Source organism: Gasterosteus aculeatus, chromosome 14 (assembly GCF_964276395.1).
Source record: "Gasterosteus aculeatus chromosome 14, fGasAcu3.hap1.1, whole genome shotgun sequence".
In the NCBI taxonomy this organism is placed as follows: Eukaryota; Metazoa; Chordata; class Actinopteri; order Perciformes; family Gasterosteidae; genus Gasterosteus; species Gasterosteus aculeatus.
The window spans coordinates 187,861-212,626 of NC_135702.1; the positions used below are offsets into that span (position 1 = coordinate 187,861).

General features: G+C 45.7%; 3 protein-coding genes across 19 annotated transcripts; 1 reads left to right on the top strand and 2 right to left on the bottom strand.

The window, feature by feature from the left end:
* Positions 1-625: 625 nt before the first annotated feature.
* Positions 626-4,424, bottom strand: pbdc1 (polysaccharide biosynthesis domain containing 1). The gene is made up of 6 exons (XM_040197737.2): positions 3,857-4,424; positions 3,302-3,367; positions 2,766-2,825; positions 1,745-1,885; positions 954-1,065; positions 626-873 (listed from the first exon to the last, which is right to left on the bottom strand). The coding sequence occupies exons 1-6, from the start codon at positions 3,884-3,886 to the stop codon at positions 761-763; spliced, it is 522 nt and encodes a 173-aa protein (XP_040053671.1). The 5' UTR covers positions 3,887-4,424; the 3' UTR covers positions 626-760.
* Positions 4,425-5,874: 1,450 nt separating this feature from the next.
* Positions 5,875-14,381, top strand: dmtn (dematin actin binding protein). 11 transcript variants are annotated; one of them, XM_078088517.1, is made up of 14 exons: positions 5,875-6,060; positions 8,488-8,561; positions 8,961-9,104; positions 9,513-9,557; positions 10,484-10,592; positions 11,496-11,540; positions 11,632-11,760; positions 11,914-12,011; positions 12,092-12,197; positions 12,278-12,333; positions 12,477-12,522; positions 12,629-13,606; positions 13,681-13,761; positions 13,853-14,381. In XM_078088517.1, exons 2-14 carry the CDS (start codon positions 8,505-8,507, stop codon positions 13,909-13,911), a joined length of 1,953 nt encoding a protein of 650 aa, XP_077944643.1. In that variant the 5' UTR covers positions 5,875-6,060; positions 8,488-8,504; the 3' UTR covers positions 13,912-14,381. The 11 variants fall into 11 exon arrangements, with proteins under 11 accessions (XP_077944643.1, XP_077944641.1, XP_077944646.1 ...); XM_078088514.1 differs by having other exon boundaries at positions 5,919-6,060; positions 8,453-8,561; XM_078088524.1 differs by having other exon boundaries at positions 5,919-6,060; positions 8,453-8,561; positions 13,539-13,606.
* Positions 14,382-14,752: 371 nt separating this feature from the next.
* ppp3ccb (protein phosphatase 3, catalytic subunit, gamma isozyme, b) lies at positions 14,753-24,665 on the bottom strand. Of its 7 annotated transcripts, none has more exons than XR_013452587.1 (15): positions 24,079-24,650; positions 22,185-22,382; positions 20,542-20,666; positions 20,306-20,417; positions 20,090-20,235; positions 19,360-19,499; positions 19,109-19,186; positions 18,934-19,028; positions 18,693-18,818; positions 18,530-18,607; positions 17,938-18,022; positions 17,086-17,183; positions 16,743-16,769; positions 15,148-15,955; positions 14,753-15,056 (listed from the first exon to the last, which is right to left on the bottom strand). XR_013452587.1 is itself a non-coding variant. In XM_078088528.1 (14 exons), the coding sequence occupies exons 1-14, from the start codon at positions 24,128-24,130 to the stop codon at positions 15,780-15,782; spliced, it is 1,536 nt and encodes a 511-aa protein (XP_077944654.1). In that variant the 5' UTR covers positions 24,131-24,665; the 3' UTR covers positions 14,753-15,779. The 7 variants fall into 7 exon arrangements, 3 of the variants coding, with proteins under 3 accessions (XP_077944654.1, XP_077944653.1, XP_077944655.1); XR_013452586.1 differs by having other exon boundaries at positions 15,148-15,964; XR_013452589.1 differs by having other exon boundaries at positions 14,753-15,964; positions 16,417-16,769.
* Between the last annotated feature and the right edge of the window lie 101 nt (positions 24,666-24,766).

Here is a 24,766-nt window from a genome sequence, read left to right on the forward strand (position 1 = left end):
TCACAAAGGATCCGATAAGAGATGAACGTGCTGCACACGGTTGCTTTGTGTGTGGTTTGATGTGTGTTCAGTCCTGAAAGGGTATTTGCCCCCTTCCTGGTTTATCTTTTGCATATTTATCACAAGTGAATGTTTTAGATTATCAAACAAACCCGTCTGAATAGAAAACTCAGTTCTTGAATGATTACGTTCATTAAGGGAAAGAAACTCATTCTTGGGGGGCGGGTAGGTTTGCCCCCCCCCCCCCCCAGGCAACTGACAGCCACATCAGATGGTTTAAGGTCATCTATGAATCTTCTCAGCCAATCACAGGGCTCCACATTCTGATCAAAGAGAAAGATGCGTTATCGGAGCAAACTGACTGACACGAGCAATGATGTCATCAGGACCACAGCTGACACGCGGATCAATAATATATGGTGAAGATTTGGTGCTGTTGATTTAATTCAAAAATCTTTCATTTGAAGAGTTCTATTTGATCCAGTTCATTTTCAAAATAAGTTGAGAACTGGATGAACTAAATAAGTAAACAGAATAATAACTTGTAATTGTCACTGTAAAAGAGTACTTTTACGAAATACAGTGCTTCATTTATTACTAAGTATAAATGACTTCTAACGTAACATAATAACCAAGATTCAGACTTTATTTTTGGTTTCCACGTTTGGAGGCAACTTCGTTAAAAAAACAATACAACTTTACAGTAAACACAATGAAGATGAAAGCAGTGGTGGGACGGGCCGGTCACTGGGTGGGCCGGTCACTGGGTGGGCCGGTAACCGGTTCCTTTCGAGCCCTTGGACAGGAACACCGCGTTGTTGAAGCCTTCTCTGTTTCGGGCAATTTCAACAGCAAAGAACTGAGTCCTTGTGGCTGGAAAGACCAAAACTGAATTGATTTTTTTTCCACGTGTAGTGTATTTATACTTTTTCTACAGTGAGATTCAAACTTACCAAATATGGTATTCTCCTCTGTGTAATCTTTCTCACAGTCCAGACGAAGCAGAGTGCCGTAGTTGAAGTCCTCGATGAGTCCTTCAAACTTATTACAGAACGAACGCCAGGTCTGCAAGCACAACGCCACTTAAACGCTCCTCCAATAACACAGTATATATATATATATATATAATTAGGGTTGTCAACAGAAACTCATTAATCTATGCGATTAATGTGGCCGAATTAATGCAACAAAATATTTTAACGTAGTTTACATACGTTTGTTTACCGAAGTAAACCGGAAGCTGACCGGAAATTATTCCACGTGTCAAACAGAAGGGTGAGTGGCCAGCGGACCACTTAAAGCACTGCTATGCTAAGCTAGCTGCTAGGCTACTTCCATCCCAACATCTAACGTTACCCTGCGACACAGTCTGCAGAGGACCACCGCCGTGTCCCTAAAAGACGTTTGAAAACGTCCTGCTAAATGTGGGGGAAGAGTTGCTAGTTCAACAGTTACACCAGGTGGAATTCTGCCTCCACGACGATCAAATGAGTTGTGTGTTTAAAATAACAATTAAACAATATATAATTATTATTATATATATATAAGTGTCTAAAATGATTTTTAAAGTGATTATTCATTACTTTTAAGATTTAGTCTTCAGAAGAAAAACCGACAGACATTCATTAAAAAGCAACATTGTAACAAGAACATTGAGATTAATGAATTTCAAAATGTGCATTAGTTCATTTTGTTGAATCTGTTGACAGCACACACACACACTCTCACACACACACACACACACCTCTTTGGCCTGGTCCGATTTGAGGTCCTCGGCCCTCAGCAGCTTCAGGTCCAGGTCTCTGAAGGTCTCTCTGAAGCTCAAGTAGATCTCATTGTCCAGCTTTGTCAGCTTCAGGAACTGTGGATCCACCGAGGAGATGAGCTGGAGACAGAAGAGGAGATGAATCATCTACATACATCAACACACACACACACACACACACACACACACACACATATATATATATTATATACTATATATATATATATTATATATATATATACTATATATATATATATTATATAGTATATAATATATATATATATATATATATATATATTATATATATATATTATATATATATATATATTATATACTATATATATATATGGTATATATATATATTATATATATATAATATATATATATATTATATATATATAGAGAGAGAGACTGATGGAGAGCAGGGAAAGGAAATGCAGCTGAACAAATACGCTGCGTGATTTAAATAGCATTAAAAAAAAAACGGCCACCGCCACAAATGAGTCTGTGTGGGAAACACTGCACATATGCATACGCATGTTTTGCGGGCGACAAACAAACAAAAAAGAGGGGAAACAGCGTCAGATTACGAGTGTCCGGGTCAGGCTAATATTAGGCTAATATTAGCGTTCTCTGTCCGAGTCAGGATAATATTAGCGTTCTCTGTCCGAGTCAGGATAATATTAGGCTAATCTTAGCGTTCTCTGTCCGGGTCAGGCTAATATTAGCGTTCTCTGTCCGGGTCAGGCTAATATTAGCGTTCTCTGTCCGGGTCAGGCTAATCTTAGCGTTCTCTGTCCGGGTCAGGCTAATCTTAGCGTTCTCTGTCCGGGTCAGGCTAATCTTAGCGTTCTCTGTCCGGGTCAGGCTAATCTTAGCGTTCTCTGTCCGGGTCAGGCTAATCTTAGCGTTCTCTGTCCGGGTCAGGCTAATATTAGGCTAATCTTAGCGTTCTCTGTCCGGGTCAGGAGACAGCTAACATAACTAACAGGCCTCTCACATTAAAGTACACCTCTGCGTGGTTGTAGGCCTTCATTGCCCACATGACCTCCAGCCGCGGCTGAAAGCAGAAGAAGGAACATTACAGGGTGTTGCTGTCGAGCCCAGTGCATTCTGGGAGATTTATCCTCTTGCCCAACATCTCGGATGAGCAATTAATAAAGAATTATCAAATTAATACATTTACTTGAGCCATAACTGCTAAAATGAACCTGAGAGAATCAATACGTATATACATTTAATCAAAAGTAACAAAAAAAGTCATTTGAGTTGATTCTACTTTACTTAAGCTTCTACTTCATTGTATTTATCTCATTAAGGTTAATGACAATTATCAACTAAAGTTAGTTGAATATCTGAATTTACAGAATAATGAATCAAATCATTAATATTGTTGTCACATTATATACACGTATGTTTTTCCTCAGAAAGAAAACTAGTAGATTTACAATGGTGTGGTATTAGTCATTTTAATTTTCTTTCTCTCCACAACTTAGAGAAAACATTAAAGGCTGGAAATATAAAACCAATACTTACGTCATTTCCGTATGCGTCTGCAGGGAGAGACAGCGCATGCGCGGCTGCTGAGGCTCCCTCCACCCCCTGTGAGCCCGGAAGAGACATTGATACAACAGGAACTACAAATATTACACTTAATTTTACTTATCTGACTAAGAGTTCTATTTTATACATATTATTTGTTCAAATTGAAAATACTTCGTTAATCTGAAAAAGCATGCTGACGTCACGTGAAATAATATAAAAAACACTTGATTAACAAACCAACTAGCTTGTGACGTAATGGCATGGTGCGGGACTCTGTTACACAATGATGTCATAAGTCAAGCACGCGACACATCCCATCTGATGTCATAAATCAAGCACGTGACACGTCACAGTGTTTATCCACGGCTCCATTCTACACGTGTTTTCTTCTAAGCTAGCAACATTAGCACAGCTAGCTCACTGCCGCGCTTCGGTAACCTACAAACTTTCCTCTTATGGATCCCACGAACGTGCAACAATGTCCGGGGAAGCAGCTCAGTGTAAACCGAGTCCCTATCTAAACGTTAGAGACAGTTTGAGTCCTACCAGAGAAGCCAGCACGTCTTCAGACGCCATTTTGCTAAACCAAAGATCGTCTATCAGGTGACGATGTGCGCATGCGCAGTTCCTTCACTGTCATCCACGAGCAACAGAGATGATAAAGTTCAATTATTGAATACTACGTTATTGACAGTGTTGGGAGTAACGCGTTACAAAGTAACGCATTACTGTAATTCTATTACTTTTATCGGCAACGAGCATGTAACGAAGTATTTTTTTAAATAAATTAACGCAGTTACAATTACTGAAATTGAAATAAGTTCGTTACTTGCGTTACTCTCTGTTCTGTTGTGACGCGAAGCGGAGGGCCGGAAAATAGTAAGTAAACAGCTGCCTGTCAGCACTAAACAGTTGTGTGTCACAGAATAGTCGCGTACGTGCACGTAAACAGCATCGCGTCGCTCATGAGGACAGAGATGCTGCATGTTGTGACTTTATGCTACATGTATGATCACTGTTATAGTCGTTTACTATACGTGGGTTATCTAAATCGATACAAATGCACGGAGACGAGGATGCAGTACAAGTTAGGTCATTTACTGGCGCTCAAATCACACAACCGGCAGGCATGAACAAACAATCACAGAACTCCGTCGTAGTGACAGTCAAACACAATCGAGCCCTGAGTGCTCGATCCAATGTACCACACTGCAGGCGTCGCTCCACGCAAACAACCAGCGCTCCTCTTCACACGGACTGCAGAGCAGCCGATGAACCGGCAGAGCTGATCGATCGATCGCTGTGTTGGAGATGAGATGCATCCTGTCAACTGTCCAGTCAGTTGCCTTCAGGCAAACGCCTCAAACTGTTATTTTCTATTAAGTTAATTATTAAAAAGGACTTTTGTACTATTGCTTGATTTGGAGGCCTGTTGCCCTGTTGATTACAATAAATAGGTCAAAAAAATATGTTTATTGTGTTTGACTGTTCAGTACTATTTATATTCATTACATTTAAAAAGCAGACATAAAAGTAACTTAAAAGTTACTTTCTAGAGTAACTAATTACTTTTACCCAGTAACTGGTAAGTGATTCAATTACCTTTAAAAGAAGTAACTAGTAACTGTAACTAAATACACATTTTCAGTAACTTGCCCAACACTGGTTATTGAACACGTCAAATTCACAAAGCACGTTACATCGAATTTTACACTAAATGTATTCAACTAGCTTTTGTGGACACATATGAAATATCTTATGAAATATTATAAACATAAAGAGATTATTCGATCAATTATATTACGCATCGATAAATAAGAAATATAAATAAATTCAAATAAACAGATTTTTCAATATTTGAATTTAAACATTCAATACTTTAAGCCATCAAACTCAACAGAAAAATAATGAACTAAAATGTCAATCGGATTGTATGTAATTGAAGTATCCTATTCTGTGTCTTTCACCATTGTTTATTGTGTTAATTCATTTGAATTAATATTGTTGTGTCTTTTGTCATTTTGCTGTTTGAGCACTTCTAAACAAAACGAAAATATTTTTTTATATAAATAAGTCAAAAGATAAATGTTCAAATAGTTGGATAAAATAAAATAATATATATATAATTAAATAAACTACTATAATTTATAGAAAATATAATTATTTTCTATAAATAAAATGTTCATTGTGTCGGATTTCTTCTTTGCCACATTTAAATGACATCAGGAATCAAAGGATTGATGTTTATTCCGCCCCTTTGTGGACAAAACGTGAACTTCACCTTAAAACGGATTTCTGCTTCTTTTATTTACTTCACAAATAAAATGATGGTGTCGTTGACGTGAAAAGATACAAATAAAGAAAGATACAAAAAAAGAGAAATACATATTTGCATAGTTACAAATACAAGTACAAATAAAACCCATAAAGAGAAATACTGCTCGGATTGTTTGAATGAAAAGGAAACGTGTGGATTCTTTTCTCCCATCAATAAATGTAATGTTAGTGGAACGGCTAATAGTGTTGATATTAATATTTCACATTATGTGAAGTCATCATAGCACGCCCCCTTCCTCCTTTCCTCCGCCCTTCCTCCTCCGCCCTCCTCGGCTCGAGCGGACCGTCGCTCTCCGGTAGTCCTGGTCCTGGTTCTCGTCCTGGTTCTCGTCCTAGTTGTGGTGCTGGTCCTGGTTGTGGTCCTGGTCCTGGTTGTGGCCCTGGTGGACCTCGGTGATTCCCTGTGTCTGGAGGTAAGAGTCGCTCCCGGTGTTTCTGCGCGTTTAACGGGGATATTCACGCCGTGTTGTTATCGCGCTGCTGCAGACGCACTTGCCCCCCCCCGCCCCCCCCCCCCTCGCCCCCCCCCCGCCGCCGCCCATCATCTGAGGAGACGCGATTCTCTGTTTTAACGTCAAACCAACTGTTTGATCAAATCTTTATCTTTAACATTCCATCTGTTTATTAGAGAATAATAATCGGCGTTATTGTGATTATCGGTGCGGATCAATACGGAAACACAAGTTTCATTTCATTACATTTATATGTTCTAAAGATCAGACAATAGCATTTTACTTTACCATATACCATTATATAATGACACTATTAATACAATATTAAAAGATGGTCCAAAACTCAAATACTTCCAGTTTATTGTGATTTCTTGAATGAATGAAATATCGAATAATGTGATTGATTGATTGCCTCAAAAACACCACTGTAATACTAATACTAATATATATTTTTGCTTAAAGTGCTCAATGAAGTTTCATTGCATAAAGGAATTGTTTGAGTAATTCTGCTTCTTAAGGTCCTTTAAATATGAACATTTCAACAATAAACAGTAAACAATAACAAGCAACAGATATTATACAGATTATATTAAATTGTATTTCTTGTCTTGACTCTGATGAAAATATTAGTTTGTTATTACAGAATAAATGTGGAGGACTCCTCTGATCGCGTGTTTAAGTGTGTGTGTGTGTGTGTGTGTGTGTGTGGTCTAATGGAACACTCTCTCACACACACACACACACACACACACATATTGATGATCTGTGGCAGCCAGAAGCTCTTAGTGATCAGAAGACACAAAGCTCTCAGACGCCGGATTCGACACAAAAACATTCCCTTTAAAATACACCCAAAGAAATGAAATAGAATATATGACGAGTGAATATTATTTTGAAATGAAATCATATTATTCTGTTTTCATCACTTATGAAGTCAGTGAAATAAAAAACTAAAAACACGTTTCTCTCTCAGTCAGACATTCAGATGGAGGCCGATTAGCTTAGCTTAGCACAAACACTGGGAACAGAGGGAAACTGCTAGCCTGCCTCTGCCTAGTGAAACCCAATCCACACTAACGTCATCTCACTGATTTAAAAGTGAGAAGACGAACCAGTGAGATTTAACATGTATGTTGTCTCAGTAAAAAGAAGCTAAGCCAACAGGATGTTTACAGCTGACGTGCAAACAGACAGGAACATGCTAAACATACATGAGCATGGTAACAGCCACATGCTAACAGACAGGAACATACTAACAGATAGGAATATGCTAACAGACCACGCTAAAATGCAGGAACATACTAGCAGAACATACTAATAGACAGAAACGCACATGCTAACAGAACATGCTTACAGACATGAGGTCAGACACAGCAGGTGAGATGTTTCTGTTGTGACTCCGGAGGGAGGAGCGTTACCATGGAGACGCCTGTTGAGGACCAGCAGGGCGTTGGTTGATAAACAGCTTAAGGTTACCTACACGAAAGTTAAATGACAACGAAAACCTCTTCATCCTTATCCTGCTCTTCTTCTTCCTCCTCTTCGGTTTTTTGTTAGAAATGTATATAATATTTCTCTGCTTGGTTCTGAACTAGCTGGTAAAAACCAACAGGTTTCCATGCAGAAGGTAATCAATAATCATATGTATCAATTAGCCCTTAGAGATACGACTAAACAAAACTAATATATTATTACTATGGCTGTCAATAGATTTTTTTTAAATTAACTAATTAATCGCACATTTTGAAATTGATTAATCTCAATTCACGACTTATAATAAATGTTTTTGCTGTTGTTTTTACAATGTAGTTTTTAATGAATGTTAGTTTTTCTTCTAAAGACTAAATCTGAGGAGTAATAAATAATCACTTTAGAAAACTTTAAACACTTGTTTACATTACTAGTTTGTTTAATTGTTAATATTATTTTAAACACATTTGATCATCTTGGAGGCAGAATTCCACTTGGTGGACATGTTGAACTAGCAACTCCAGCTAGCTTAGCCTAGCAGCTAGCTTAGCATCCGTTTGCCGCTCGTCCCCTTTCAGTTTGACACGTGGAGGAATTCCTCTGCAGTTTCACTTCCAATGCAAAACGTTCTGTCCGATCAACCTGACTGCAGCACGCCGCCGCTTCCTTCCGCTGAACAAAGGTAGATTAACTGCGTTAACATATATCGTCTCACCAATCTCGGCCACATTAATCGCATATGTTAACGCATCTATGTTGACAGCCCTTTGTATATATATACAAAACCTTTTTAACACCAAATGACTTAATACAGAAAGTTTAATTGTTTTCTGAAAATGTTTTTAGACATATTTGATCTATTTCATGTGTTTTGGTCTGAAAGATTAAAGTTAAGATTAAGCTGTGTGATGGTGTCAGGTGGAGGGACGGTCAACATGCATCCATCCTCTAGAGGGACGAGCACCCCGGGTTCTCCTGCTGCTGCCATCGTGGTAAATTCCTGCTACGCACGCCTGAAACACACCTGAGAAACCTGAAGCCCTCAGGACATGCAGGTTGACCTCGACACGATAGAAGTCACCAAAACACACCTGAAACACGCGTGAAACATGAAACATGAAACATGAGAGACACATCTGATTGACTCCTGAAACAAACCACATTTGAAGCTCACCTGGAACACTTGAGACATACTTACAGACACACGACCCAAAACCCACCGAGATAACGGCCTAAAACACGCGTGTGTGTGTGCGTGTGTGTGTGCGTGTGGGTGTGTGTGCGTGTGTGTGTGCGTGTGTGTGTGTGTGCGTGTGTGTGTGCGTGTGTGTGTGCGTGTGTGTGTGTGTGTGCGTGTGTGTGTGCGTGTGCGTGTGTGTGCGTGTGTGTAGGCGAGGGTCCATGACCAGGTGGTGGGTTACAGGGACCTTGCTGCTCTTCCCAGAGATAAATCCATCCTGCAGGTGGAGAGACCCGACCTGATGACCTACCAACCCCACCTCACCTTCTCCCCCCTCGACCTCCCCCGCAGACAAGTACGCACACACACACACACACACACACACACACACACACACACACACACACACACAGACGAAAGGAAGAACGTTGACGAGAGAACGGATCAGATTGAAGAGCTTTTAAATATGAGCGCTTGTACAAGCCGTCATTGGCGGACGATGAGGACGCCGGATGTTGTTCTGGAGGTGAATCGCTCTGCAACACACGCACGACTTTACAACCAGGAAGTGAAACCAGCGCGTCGACGCGTAAAGACGCAGAAACACGCGGCGGCCTGAGGACACTCACATTATGATGTTTAAGTTAAACAGGTGTTTTAACATATTGTATATATAAGTTATTATTATATCAACGTCTCATTGGTTCTCATTCTCCTTCTTGGTGTCTCTTTCTGTCCCACTGGGTCTCTTTTTGGTCTGCAGAGGTCTTTGTCTCCTCCCCCCTCGTCCCCCACCACGTCTCCTGAGGTAAGACCTCCTGCTTTAATGTTCATGACTGTTTTTCTGACAGATTCTTAAAGCTTTATCATATTTATCATGTCATGTTTATCGTATCAGGTCTTTCTGACCCCAAATGAAATATTTTGCAGTCAAAATGTGTTTTTATTAAGCGAAGGATCTTAAAGTAATGGAGGTTTGCTCGACACTATGGCCTTAATGGTTGAGATAAACCTGGAGTTGATGATTGAATTACTGGTGATTTATTGAATTGAATAAGTTCCGTAGTGCAGAAAGCGGCGCGATGAGGGAAACGTCCTCGACATGATAGAAGGTCTCAGGAGAAAACTTCTTGACTCGTCCTGCAGCTGCGTTAGATAAAGCTGGACGTGGTGGGACCAGGACGGAGGAACAGACTAAGCCCCCCGCGCTGCTGTCACACACGGCTCAGCTGCCTTAAAAGATCCAATAAGCAGAGAAATGTGAACTCTGGGGATCATTTTGGACCTGGGGAGACAAAAGGTGCAATGAAGTGGTTTAAAAATGTTCATTTTGTGACTCTGACCATTAACCACGTTTTATTTATTTCTAGTCAGAAACCAGGTCATTTAAATGAGGTCGTATTGGTCGAAAATCTCAAATGGAATTTGAGGCCTCAGGAGGAGTAGGAGGCCTCAGGAGGAGTAGGAGGCGGCCTCATGAGGAGGAGGCGGCCTCATAAGGAGTAGGAGGCCTCATGAGGAGTAGGAGGCGGCCTCATGAGGAGGAGGCGCCTCATGAGGAGTAGGAGGCCTCATGAGGAGGAGGCGGCCTCATAAGGAGTAGGAGGCCTCATGAGGAGTAGGAGTAGGAGGCGGCCTCATGAGGAGGAGGCGCCTCATGAGGAGTAGGAGGCGGCCTCATGAGGAGGAGGCGGCCTCAGACACAACTAATAATTCTCTGTATTATTTTGTCAGGTGAAGGAGCAACGAGCGGAGAGCGACAGTGGTTCACCTGGTGGATCGATGCTGCAACTGCATGTGGGACGCACAGTCAGCGGGAACCACCAACACTTCCACAGGCCAGGTGACAAGGACACACACACACACACACACACACACACACACACACACACACACACAGGCCAGGTGACAAGGACACACACACACACACACACACAGGCCAGGTGACAAGGACACACACACACACACACACACACACACACACAGGCCAGGTGACAAGGACACACACACACACACACACACACACACACACACAGGCCAGGTGACAAGGACACACACACACACACACACACACAGGCCAGGTGACAAGGACACACACACACACATAGGAGGGGCGCCTGTGGGTGAGTGGGGGGCAGGTCGTCCTCCAATCAGAGGGTTGTCGGTTCGATCCCAGGCTCTGCTAACCCGCATGTCGTTGTGTCCTTGGGCAAGACACTTTACCCAACATGCTCCTGTAGCTGCGACTACAGTGTGGATGTTAGTGACTGATGGGCAGGTGTCACTGTGTGTGGTTCTCCTGTCATCAAGGTGTGGATGGGTGTGAATGGGTGTGGATGGGTGTGGATGGGTGTGAATGGGTGTGAATGGGTGTGGATGGGTGTGGATGGGTGTGAATGGGTGTGGATGGGTGTGAATGGGTGTGAATGGGTGTGAATGGGTGTGGATGGGTGTGGATGGGTGTGAATGGGTGTGAATGGGTGTGGATGGGTGTGGATGGGTGTGAATGGGTGTGAATGGGTGTGAATGGGTGTGGATGGGTGTGGATGGGTGTGAATGGGTGAATGATGTCATGTAGTATTAAAGCGCTTTGAGTGGTCAGAAGACTAGAAAAGCGCTAAACAAGGACAGTCCATTTACCATTTACCATTTACCATTACATAGCAGGTAACAGCGTATTAAATCTAAATATTGTCACACAAATGTCATTATTTAATGTTTTGATACTTGAGAATCATGTTTTCAGATAACGGAGCAAATATCTACGGAAGGCCTCCAATCTACAAACATGGTGAGCTCCTCCTCTTCCTCACAGTTTACTCTTCTTCTCCACGTTGTGTTTGCTCTTCTTCTTCATGCCGTTCCTTTCTTCGTGTCTTCAGAAGTCAACAAACACTTTGAAGGCGTCGTTCAGTCAGCAAAGTTTCCGGCCGCTCAGCCTCCAGACCCGAACGTCCCGTCGAAGATCGAGACGGAGTTCTGGCCCTGCCCCCCCTCTCTGGCTGCCATGGGTACCAGTTCATGAAACATGTTGATACAACTTGCTTTGCTATTAACTTGTCTGCTCAGCTGTCCTGGTACGACATCAGGTCTCAGGACTTCTAAAAACACCACACAGGAAGACGTCCGTAGCTCCGCCTGACTTTAAGCTTGAACCCTCGTAGAGATGGAGTGGAGGAAGAGGAAGGAGCTACAGGAGGAGGACAAGTTTGAGGACCTGACGGGAGAAGCTGAGACTTTGCAGGAGCAAGCTCTGGAGAAGGTTGGTTGGTTGGACCTCTGTGTTGGACACACAGAATCTCCAGAAGTTAACCGGAGGTCTTTGTGCTCCTGTGAAAACAGATCAAGTCCAACCTGGGCCGCCTGATCCTGAAGGAGGAGAAAGACAAGAACGTTCATTTCCGGAGGAAGACGCAGTCGCTGCCGGACAGGACGCACATGCACGCCAGTAAGAGTCCTGTGTGGGCGGAGTCCTGGTGTCCAGAGGAGGAGTCACATCTCAACCTGCTTCCTGTTGTTTGTCTGCAGGTGTGTCAGCGAGTGCGTCAAAGTCTCCTTCACACTCGGGACCAGGTCTGACCAGAGTACGTGACGGAGAGCAGAGAGCTTCACGAGCCCCTTTAATTATGACGGAGACACGGAATTATTAAATCTCCATCATTCTATTTATAGGAAGCACAAAACACACATTTTGACGTGTGAAATGATTTTCTTTGTGTGTTTGCAGATGCAGTCGGCAGAGTTTTCCACGGACAAAGATAACGAGCAAGCAGGTCGGATTCAACTCGGACAGAGTTACTCAAATGCATCACAAAAAGGACTTCTGAGACACAAGTATTGTTGTGACTGATTTGACTTCCTTTTGTTGTGTCTTTGCAGCTGCTGAGGTAAGTGTGTCTTTAACATGTCTCCTGCATGTCTCCTACATGTCGTCTACATGTCTCCTACGTGTCGTCTACATGTCTCCTGCATGTCTCCTACGTGTCGTCTACATGTCTCCTGCATGTCTCCTACGTGTCGTCTACATGTCTCCTGCATGTCTCCTACGCGTCGCCTACATGTCTCCTACGTGTCGTCTACATGTCTCCTACGTGTCGCCTACATGTCTCCTACGCGTCGCCTACATGTCTCCTACGTGTCGTCTACATGTCTCCTACGTGTCGTCTACATGTCTCCTACGTGTCGCCTACATGTCTCCTACGCGTCGCCTACATGTCTCCTACGTGTCGTCTACATGTCTCCTACGTGTCGCCTACATGTCTCCTACGTGTCGTCTACATGTCTCCTGCATGTCTCCTACGCGTCGCCTACATGTCTCCTACGTGTCGTCTACATGTCTCCTGCATGTCTCCTACACGTCGCCTACATGTCTCCTACGTGTCGTCTACATGTCTCCTGCATGTCTCCTACACGTCGCCTACATGTCTCCTACGTGTCGCCTACATGTCTCCTACACGTCGCCTACATGTCTCCTACGTGTCTCCTGCATGTCTCCTACGCGTCGCCTACATGTCTCCTACGCGTCGCCTACATGTCTCCTACGCGTCGCCTACATGTCTCCTACGTGTCACCTACATGTCTCCTACGTGTCGTCTACATGTCTCCTGCATGTCTCCTACGTGTCGTCTACATGTCTCCTACGCGTCGCCTACATGTCTCCTACGTGTCGTCTACATGTCTCCTGCTCAGACTGTCGTCTAGTCTTCACAGAGTGCTCCTGCTCTCGTCTCTGTTCACACGCGTGTGCTGTTAAACCGGCATGTTTAACACAAGGTGTGTGTGCGTGTGCAGGGCGGGGCGGCTCGGAGGGAGAGGATGGACAGAGGGAACTCTCTCCCCAGTATCCTCGAGCAGAAGGTGAGTAACAGATGCTCATGAGATGAAGCTGCTGCATGAAGCACACAACAATAAACGACTCCCGTTGTGTCCAGATTCATCCCTACGAAGCGCTGGTTGTGACCCACAGGGGGCGCTGCAGGCTGCCGCCGGGAGTCGACCGCACTCGCCTGGAGGTGTGTGTGTGACATTGGTTCTGTCTGGGCTGATATCTCTGAAGTCTCCAGCTGAATGTCCTTTTGTCTGACGGGGGACTTGTCCTTGCAGAGGCATCTGTCCCCGGAGTGTTTCCTGCAGCTCTTCGGGATGCCGATGGCCGAGTTTGACCGTCTGTCTCTGTGGAGACGGAACGAGCTGAAGAAGAAAGCCTCGCTTTTCTAACAGGAAGTGACCTCATCCCTGAAGACAGGAACGCACGCCCTCCATCTAACTACGCGATCACGTGTCTGGATGACATCACGAGATTAACGCACACACACACACACACACACACACACACACACACACACACACACACACGCGCACACACACACACACACACACACACACACACACACACACACACTTTATATCATACCTGTGCTGCACTTCTGACCACTACAGCAAACCTTCATCATCTTAGTTCTCTAGAGGCTTGGTTTCATGGCGCTGGCTAACTTACTAACTACATCACATCACCATGGTTACCAGGTCTACCGACCAATCAGATCACTGGAATTATGAGCAGTAAATTCTGTAGGAACTTGACGGGGACGAACGTCGTCCTCCTCAAAGTTAAATAAATCGGTGAGACACAGATTGTGCCTAATGTTGTGTTCCTTAACCGATCGATGACATCAGTTATTGATCGTCGTGGCGCAGGGTTTAGAGAAGGTTGGTGGTTTGAGTCCAGGCTGCCCCATGTTCCAGGTGTCCCTGAGCAAGACACCTGAGCCCTAATTGCTCCCCGGGCAACAATGTGAAAGTTTAAAGTGTAACGTAAGTCGCTTTGGATAAAAGCTTCTGCTAAATGACCTGTGATGTAACATGACGGATTACTGATGTTAAACCCAATACAACTTATTATTGAACACATGACTATGTGAGCTGATCAATAATTAGTCATGATAAGTCTGATTCAAGACAAACATTTTTTATCCAAATCAAAGAAAACAGAATGGACTTCCCTTTGTACACGCGGACATTTATTATGTGATGCATGTTATTTTTAAACATGCGACATATCAAAGGCATAATTGAGTTTTGTATCTAAATCACTCTTATTAAACTCTGCTAATCCTCTCTGTTAAAACCAATGGACCCGATGGGGATCGGTCCTCGCCAAGCAGCGCCTCTGATTGGCCGTCCCGAGAGCATGAAGGGACAGACGCAGGCCTCTTGGTCTGGATTTTATTTGAATGGAGTGAAACATCTACAGAAACCAGGAGAACCTCCACAGGAAAGTTCTCTCTTTATGTCTTCTCAAATTTAGCTGTAAAGAAAAAAAACACATTTGATTGAAATGGAAAGTTCTTCTGTACATTCTGTGAGATATGAAGTCAGAAAAGAGCCCCTGAACGCACCACGCAAGCTTCGCTTCCTGCTTTGGACCACGTGTTGTCATGGTCTTCTTCCTCCGCAGAGATCAGTGACCTCGAAAAGAAACCCCCCCTTAATTAACCCGAAATATATATGCTGTAAAAAACTAAACAAAAGCATCACATTGAAAAGAGGGAACATTTAAAATGTACATTTATAATATAAGGTCAATACTCGCTGCTTAGTCACATGACCATTGGCATAAGAAAGTGTGTGTGTGTGTCTGATGGAGTGTCTCAATGTGTGTGTGTGTGTGTGTGTGTGTGTGTGTGTGTGCGCGCGCACGTCACTTCCTCCTTCACCAAAATCAGAAGCTGATAGAAAGAAAGATGTCGTCCCAGAAACCAACAGACTAAAGAGGTTCATCGTACTGGACCCGACCACAAAGGACCGGACCGCACTACAAAGGGAGAGCGAGGGTCTGGACCCGGGGGAGGGGGGGGGTCTGGACCCGGCGGTGGAGCAGCGGGCCGGTTTCACCCCGTTCAGTCTCCTGATGATATTTAATAGATGAAATAAATTAAGCGCGTGAAAGTCCGAACCCGCCCCCCTCCTCAGAAGGAGGGATGAGGGGGAGGAAAGGGAGCAAGTGGAGAGGAAGGAGGGCGCGGGGGCTTTAGGCCTGTGCGTTGGTGCCGTTCTTGTCCGGGGGGCCGGTGCTGGCCGGCAGGTTGTTGAGGGAGGGGGGGGGCTCCTGCTGCTTGCTGTCCCGGCGGGGGGGCATCCTCTCGTTGATCCGGTCCAGACCTCGAGCCTCCTCAAAGCTCTGGATCTTATGCTGGGGGTCGAAGCCTTGAACGGCTGCAAGGAGACAGGGAGGGAGGAGGGGGGGTCAGAACACTGACCAAGTATCATAATGTGGAGAAATATATTATATGGGACGTTTTCATGAAGAAATGCTGTGATATAAAGACAAGAAGCTCTAAAAACGTTCCGAGAGTCCTTGAACGCATCGCCTTCATTCGTATGTTTTATTCATCACGTCTAATTTAAGAGGAAGCGTTGAAACTATGACATCATGGTCGACTCATCTGGGAGCAGCTGGACAGAAACGTCTTAATAAAACGAGTAGAGAAGCAATAAAGCTGGTGTTTGTATGAAGAATAAAGTGTAATAAATGAGCAGAGGACTGAGGGGACTGGGGGGGACTGGGGGGACTGGGAGGACTGGGAGGACTGGGAGGACTGGGGGGACTGGGGGGACTGGGGGGACTGGGAGGACTGGGGGGACTGGGAGGACCAGAGGGAACTTACTTCAGAGCAGCAGGAGGAGGCGTGAAGAAGAGAAACAGACTTCATTAAAGGGTCAATTATATGCAGTAGTATTATTATAATACATGAATACTTAGCAGCATTGATGATTACTATTATTACTACAATAACTATGTTTTTAAATAACAATAATTGTTATTGCTGTAAGAATAATTCTAACTCCAGCAGTACAACCGATACTAATCATTGTCCCTACAATGGTAATAAATATCACAAATAATCCTACTAGTAATAATATGAATCGGGTGTAATAACAGTCAGAGCTATGACATCATCAGACAGGAAACAGGAAGTAGACGGCTGCGTACCTTGTGCCTCCTCTGCCTCTACGGTGGCTGTTTGAGCCCAAAACCACAAGAGAGACAACGTCATCTATCAATGCATCATGGGGTCAGAGGTCACCGCAGTAATTATCATGACATGTAGCCTAGCTTAGCATGAAGACAGGCTGGTACTGATAGTACTGTATCAGTACTATATTACTACTGATATTATTAGGAATACTGTCATTACTGCTTTTAATACTAATATCATTATAATCACTTCTATTTATAACCAGTAAACACTGAGAACAGTGAACAGTACTGTGGGTTAGTCAGGTCAGCTGGACTCTAGTTAGTTCATTAGTTAGTTAGTTCATGTTTGTCTCACCGCTCTGCAGAGTTCTGCGACCGCCGGACAAAACTCCCACCGGCAGCGTCCCTGTGGGGGTCAGACCCTTCAGCTGCAACACACTCTCATTCTCCTCTCTGTGCACGCACACACACACACACACACACAGAGACACACACACACACACAGACACAGAGACACACACACAGAGACACACGCACACACACACGCACACACACACACACACACACACACACACACACACACGCACACACACACACACACAGAGACACACACACACGCACACACACACACACAGAGACACACACACACACACACACACACAGAGACACACACACACACACACACACAGAGACACACACACGCACGCAGACACAGAGACACACACACAGAGACACACACACACACACACACACACACGCAGACAGAGACACACAGACACACACACACACGCAGACACACACGCAGACACACACACACACGCACACACACACACACACACAGAGACACACGCACACACACACGCACACACACACACACACACACACACAGACACACGCACACGCACACACACACGCACACACAGAGACACACACACACACACGCACGCACAAAGACACACACACACACACAGAGACACACACACACACACACAGAGACACACACACACACACAGAGACACACACACGCACGCAGACACAGAGACACACACACACACACACACACACTAGTTAATACACACACTAGTAACTAGTAGAGAGTAAATCGCCCCCTGCAGTGATCAATAGTCTTAGTGTGTATTATGTTGTCGCTGCAGCAGGAGAGAAGAGACGAGCTGCAGGCAGCGAGCCGCCTCACAGCCCCACTGACCTGAGCACAGAGAACACACGAGCCATCTTCCCGATGGCCCGGATCTTATTTCTGATCACTTCCTTCCTGACGGCCGGAGTTCCACCTGGAAGAGCAGAGCAGAGGAGCTGCTTACTGACAGACTCTTATTCTTACTCCAAACTTCTATTTGGGGGTTTTACAGGAATCCATTGGTCATTTCTAACCTGTCGGGTCGACTTTCTAACTATTGGTTGAACCTCGACTTGTTTGTTTTCCTGCTCCTCTTATTTTATTCTCTTTTTGATGATCTGTCTGTTGGAGCTGAACGTTTCTTCTTCATGTCCCGTTAACACGTCACACTCATATTCAGTGATAAAGGCTGCTGCTCCACTACAGGTCACCATGGCAACGAACCACGTTTTACACTAAACGCTGCCATCAGCAGAGCCCGGCCGTTATGACACGAGCGCCGAATACTGAGGTTTAACCATCATTGACTATAGAAACTCCCATTGGTGACGTGTTGGGACACTAATTCATTAAAGGAAATGTACTGTCATCATGAACGCAGAGGTTGGGTTGGCGGCTGCTCCTGAAGACAAAAGACAACGATGATGTCACTTCCTGTTACCTTCACACGTGTCGTCTCCCTCTGACATCAGCTCGTCGTCGGAGCAGATGTTCAACACGTTCACCAGCATCTCTGTGACTGAGGAGTTCAGAGCAGAGGACAAACATCAACCGCGAGACAACCTGACCGGTCAATGGTGACCACGGTAACCACGGCGACGCACCCTTCTCCCCCACGAAGGGCAGCGACCAGGTGAAGACGTCCATGAAGTTGGGCAGCCAGTAGGGATGAGGGGAGCAGTTGAACTGACGGATGTTCATCACATTGTTCTCATATTTCAGCACCGCCGCTGAGAGCGCACACACACACACACACACACACACACACACACGTTAACATTTGGACTTCCTGTCTGCTGTTGCCAGGGCTACACGTCTCCTACCCGTTGCCATGGTTGTCCTCACCTTTGTTGTTGTACACATCCAGGTAGTTTGGGGCAGAGAAGATGGTGATGAGCGAAGGGAACCCGGTGGTCTGACTCTTCCTGTACATCCGGTACCTGAACACAGAGACGCACTATGAACACAAGCTGGTGGACTGAACGCTTGAGCCGCTCATGGTGCCGGTCCAGTGACTCACCCTGCATCCTGAGCTTCATGAGCTCGTATTACAGACAGCAGGTTGTTGTTCATCAGGAAGTCACACACTGCAGGGTAACTGCAACCACAGAAGAAGAAGAGCGGTGACGGTCAGAGATGAGAAACTATCTATATCGCTATGGATATATTGATTACAGATGTATACAGAGATACAAGTAACATCTGTGAGATCTCTGTCATCGACACCGTAACCAACAATTAGAGCTTGTGATCGTCTCTCTTCGGTCCTACCTGTAGAAATAGGAGCAGCCTCTCACGCTGTTGTGGCTGAAGTGCTCCTGAGTCTTCTCCGACCCGTAGTCCTCTCCTGGGTCCGACCACAGCAGGTCACACATGGGGCCGAAGGCCGGTGGCTCTTTGAACCGGTCCAGCTTCAGATGAGAGGGAGCAGATAGACGGAGACGTTCACACACTACATGTCATCTTTACAGTACAGAACATCTGTGGATGGAGTCCAGTCTACATCCTCATGGTCCGACCTCTGACCTCTCCGCTCTGCATGTGATAAACTGCTTGTTCCTCCTCACTGAGAGCAAAACACTCCACTAGATCTCCACTCTTTGCTGTCCTGCTCCTAAATGGTGGAAGGAGGTCTGTGAAGACATCAGGACCACAGAGAGCCTTCACATCTTCAGACTACCTCCACTAACACACTAACTAACTGTAGTTTGTATCCTCATGGTTGATAAAAGCATCAGCTAAATGACATGTGATGTAAAAGAACCTACAATTTCCCTCATGTGGGTCTTTATGATCATGAGGTCAGAATGTACCAAATAACACACACTTGATGAAATGGGCTTAAATTAAATGTGAGAATATCAAACTCGACATGACGTTTATCCCTCCGACAGTCAGACAGAGTTTTATTTATTACTATCATAGATAAATATTCCAGTATGGTAGTGTGTCATGGTTCTGGTATGGGGCCCAGCCTCGTTGGCCCCCAGGTGCAGCTCACCTTGCGGATGTCATCCAGGCAGGTGACCTCGGGGCTCAGGCCTCCGTGGACGCACAGGAACTGCTGGTTGAGGAGAGCAGCCAGAGGGAGGCAGTCGAACGCATCCATGCAGGCATCATAGACCCTCTCAGAGTACTTGATCTTACCTGCACACACACACAGGTCTCACACACACACACGGTGCACAGGTGCTGGTGTGAGAGGTGGAGGACTTACACTCCTGCTTGAAGGTGAAGTACTCTGTGAGGTGCCGGCACTCGTGGTTCCCTCTGAGGAGGAAGAGGGTGCTGGGGTGGTTGATCTTCAGCGCCCAGAGGAACAGAACACACTGCAGAGCACATCACACACTGGAGGTAAGTCAGAGGTCCCGTTGAGCCCCCCAGGACAACCGGGCCGTGGACCAGGTCCCCTGAAACTACCGCGCCAACATGTCCGCCACAACTAGCGCGTACCTCGATGCTGAAGTAGCCTCGGTCCACGTAGTCTCCCAGGAACAGGTAGCGGGTGCTGCTGGGGGACCCCCCCACCTCGAAGAGCTTCATCAGGTCAAAGAACTGCCCGTGGACGTCGCCGCACACTGAGAGAAGCACACACACACGCTAGCTCACTACAGCAGAGCTCAGTAACTGGCGGGCTGGATCTGGACCCAGAAGCGTCCCAGCCGGACCCGGTCCTACAGCTAGAACAGAGGGGTGCGTTTCAAACCGCCCCGCGTGATCCCACTCAGCCAATCGAGTCTTTGCACACGCAGGACGATGACGTCGTCTCAACAGTGCAGACAGAAAGCAACAAGTTACAGATAAAAAGTCGGAAGGAAGAAAAAGAAAAAGACGAGTGAGAAAAATGAGGAACAAAAAAGAACCGTAGACAGTAAAAGTAGAGCCTTTAATCCTCAGTGGACGGGCTGCTTTCTGTTGATGCTGCAGCACTAAACCAGCGCCTCATGTGCTCACAGCCCATTAGAACACTGTTATGAGGCCCAATGAGCCTCCGTGTGAGGAGAACGGCCCCGATTCTCAATTCTCCCACCGAGCAAACAAGTGGATATAGAAATATATAATTATATATATATATATTTCTATTAAACTGTTCAATTGTTAAAATGTGGTCAGATTTATTATTTATGATTTGCTGAGTCGGGTCCGAATGTGAAGGAGAAAAGGGGAAATTCAAGCTTTTCTTCACGTTTTTTGGGGGGGAATTTGAGCACTTTATTTGTGTACAATCTTTACATTTGATTTATTTTCTCTTATTTTAAATGCAGACCTATTTACTAATTGAGAGCACATTATATATTAGTGTCAATACAGCCCTAATGTCAGTGACCCACAGGTCCCTGACATGTTTAACACGTGGCTTTAGGGTGTCTTGCTCAGGGACGCTTCAACATGGGGCAGCTGGTGCTCGAACTACCAACCTTGCGGTTTGCGGCGCATCCTCTCTAGCGCCCCGCGCCACGACGACTACTAATAAGCATCACTTTAAAAAGTGTGTATTTTAAACAGTAACTGCACACATGTGACATCTTGGAGGTGGAACGTGTGGAACATGTGGAACGTGTGGAACGTGTGGAACGTGTGGAACATGTGGAACATGTGGAACATGTGGAACGTGTGGAACGTGTGGAACGTGTGGAACGTGTGGAACATGTGAAACGTGTGGAACGTGTGGAACGTGTGGAACGTGTGGAACGTGTGGAACCAGCAACTCTTCCTGTCGTCCTCGTGCACTTTGCTCTCAACACATTTAACATGTTGCCAACAATGTCGTCATTGTCATTTGGGGACACAGTGGTGGTCCTCTGCAGCTAGCATAGGCTAAGCTAGCTGCTAAGCTATCAGTGGTCCATTTGCACACGTGCAGGAATTCCTGTGCACAAGTCTTCTGTTTGTTTTACTTCCAAAGCAAAAAGCTGTGTCCATCTTCAGCTCCCGCCTCGCGTTCTCCCATTAGTTTCCGTGGTCAAGTGAACAACGTTAGAATATTGTCGCATTCATTTGGGCCACATTAGTCGCATGGATTAGCGCGTTGTGTTGACAGCCATAATATAATACAAACACAGAACCCTGTCACACTAAAGAGAGGAGGGGATCACCTGTGATGGGAGCCTCCACCTCCAGCATGCACTTCTCCTGACGGAGGATGGCGGCTCCGTCGTTGATGATCCTCAGAGCGGTCTCCTCCTCCACCCGGCCCTCTTTCACCAGGTGGGCCTTCAGGACCTCCACGCTGGGCCTCCCGTCCACGTACAGGTCCTTGACCGACAGGTGGGTCCCGGGGGGGTACGGCACCGCTACAGGGACACAGTGGGGGGCCGGGTTACACACACACACACTTGGGAGGTTGACTCACAGAATGTGTCATCTGGACCCTAAACGGTAGTTTTTTAAGTTGATGGTTGTTCACTCTTTGCTGCGCACACAGGTGAGTACACTGCCACCAGCAGACAGAGGGGCGGGGCTACACGCTGATTGACAGGTCTCTAGGCATCGCTCTCCACTCTCTCCCTCTTATTAACCCCCCCCCCCCCAGCTGGTCTAGTTTAGAGAGACAGAAAGTGAAGCAGGTCACACATTGAACTAGTTCATCACCAGAAACCAGCCACAAGAGACCTTTATGAGGACATCTGGTCCTCTGAGGACCCTCAGGACCCCCGGCTCTGCGTACGAAGGAAGGAAACAACCATAAAGTACAACTCAAAAGCATCTTTACGGCACAAAGCACGTCTTCATGTGGTTGTTTCTTTCTTAACCACCGAGCAGGAGTGTGTTTGTGAAGCTCATTTGATCCCCTGGCTGGTGAACTTTGTCCCTGCAGGCCACCGTAGCCGCTGTGGTCAGCCGCCAGTCAAATGTAAACCAAACTAAGGGATCCAACAGACGGCTGCTTTGTGTTAGAGCGGCTCCTCCCAAACGCAACAAACATGCTCATCTCCTCCACACACCATCGGTATTTAGTTATCTAGTGAACACCTGACCAGGTGTGTGCGCCTTAAGGAGGCAGCTTTAACAGGCTAATCCTCATTAGCTGGTAAGCCAATCAAACAAGGCCTGCTGCGAAATAAATAGTAAACTCACTTTGTTGGAATGTGTCATTATTTCCTGAGTGATGACCTCTTGACATTCTACTTGTTTGACTGTGTCTCCGGTTGGTGGACGACGTGCTCTGAGAGCATCACCATAACTCATCTAAATACCTGCTGGGCCGAGAGGAAGTAAACCCTCAAGTTCATCAGCCACAGAATCAGTGAAAATAGAAGATCTATTTTAGTGTGGAATCAATAACCCGATCACACGTATTATTGATTACTCCTCAAAATCACTTTAGCTTCATTTGGTTCTCGTTATAAACTATTCAAATCTCAAAGCTTTGATAAATCAGCAATCATCGTATTGTCATTATGTATTTAATGGACAATGCATCATTTACGGCTGCTACTGTTTGTTTATAATGTAATCTGATCGATTTGTCTGCAAAAACAACAAATTCAAATGGAAAGAGATGATTTTTCAGAGAAAATCAATCAACCGACACAAACATCTTCTGCTACCAGTCGAGTAAACACAGAAGTGGCGGAACCATTAGTTCATTTTACACCAAGTTCTTCCATAAGACGGAGTGACTCCATCCCGCCTCACTCCGCCGCGATCTGCACCCCGGACCGGACCGCGGAGTCCGGGGGCGTCAAACTCAACCTGGCATCTGGCAGTCCGGACGGCTAAGCTAAGGAGCTAACCCGTGCGGCACCGCTCGGGCTGATTCACTACCACAACCGCACTGCCTCAATCACTCGGTTGTGTTTTGTATGGGAGCGGCAGGTGGTGTAGTAAAAGCCACAATCACCCCCGAAACACCGAGTAAACTGCCGGTACCGGGGGCTTTAGAGTTACCCTGCCCTCCCCACGTTTAGCTGTCAGCTAGCTCGCGTTAGCCTTGACAGTTAACTTCCTGCCGCCGGGGGATGAAGCGATAAGAAATGAGAGTCTCACCTTTGATAGGTCGTTCGGTGGTGGACAGTTTGCTTGGCTCTTTGGCCGACATACTTTTTCCTTGTCCGTTTGCAGCTTGGAGAGAAAAATGCTAAATAAATTCGAACTAACGCTACACTTGATAAATTCCTAGCTAGCTAGCCGCGCTAGCTGAAGTGAGCTAGCCGCGCTAGCTTAGTTCAGCAGCAGCTCCGCAGACCAAGCCTAGTTGAACCGGACCTGGGGGAGGGGGGGGTAAGGGAAATGGGGTGGGGGGAGAGCTCTTCGAACGAACGGATTAAATCTCTTTCACGTCCTCCCTCTCAGCTGCGCGGCTGCAGTGGTGCTGCCGAGCCGCTGTCTGTGTCTCTCAGGCGGATCCGCTGCACCAGGAAACGGCCCGAGCGCCGCCGATGATGCGTTCAGGATCAGTGCGTCAGATCAGTGCTTCACTTCAGTTAGTTACTGTTGCACGCTGCTGTTGCTTCTTCATTGTGATCCGAGGTGTCGTCCAGACCCCCGTCAGATTACAATAACCCGCCATCAGCAAACGGGCGTGTGGGTAATGAAACATTGGTGTTAGTGAGGTAGCGATGCGCCGCGTTCACGGTCCCACTGAGCCGCACACGCTCACTGGATTTACCACGATTACATTTATGTAAGAATTCACAAGTAATCGATTAAAAAAATACTATTTTCAATTAGTCAG

Bases quoted from the DNA above. Each gene is read 5' to 3' on its own strand.
- pbdc1 (XM_040197737.2), bottom strand. From the start codon at position 3,886: ATGGCGTCTGAAGACGTGCTGGCTTCTCTG. The intron at 1,886-2,765 runs GTGAGAGGCCTG...TTCTGTCTCCAG, and splicing joins ACGCAGAGGTGTACTTTAAT to CTCATCTCCTCGGTGGATCC. The intron at 874-953 runs GTAAGTTTGAAT...TGGTCTTTCCAG, and splicing joins AGAGGAGAATACCATATTTG to CCACAAGGACTCAGTTCTTT.
- dmtn (XM_078088523.1), top strand. From the start codon at position 8,478: ATGGTGTCAGGTGGAGGGACGGTCAACATGCATCCATCCTCTAGAGGG. The intron at 9,105-9,512 runs GTACGCACACAC...TTTGGTCTGCAG, and splicing joins TCGACCTCCCCCGCAGACAA to AGGTCTTTGTCTCCTCCCCC. The intron at 11,761-11,913 runs GTACCAGTTCAT...GAACCCTCGTAG, and splicing joins CCCCTCTCTGGCTGCCATGG to AGATGGAGTGGAGGAAGAGG.
- ppp3ccb (XM_078088527.1), bottom strand. From the start codon at position 24,130: ATGTCGGCCAAAGAGCCAAGCAAACTGTCCACCACCGAACGACCTATC. The intron at 18,819-18,933 runs GTGAGGACAACC...GTGCGCTCTCAG, and splicing joins GGATGTGTACAACAACAAAG to CGGCGGTGCTGAAATATGAG. The intron at 15,965-16,742 runs GTACGCAGCCGT...GTCTCCTTGCAG, and splicing joins AGAGGCAGAGGAGGCACAAG to CCGTTCAAGGCTTCGACCCC.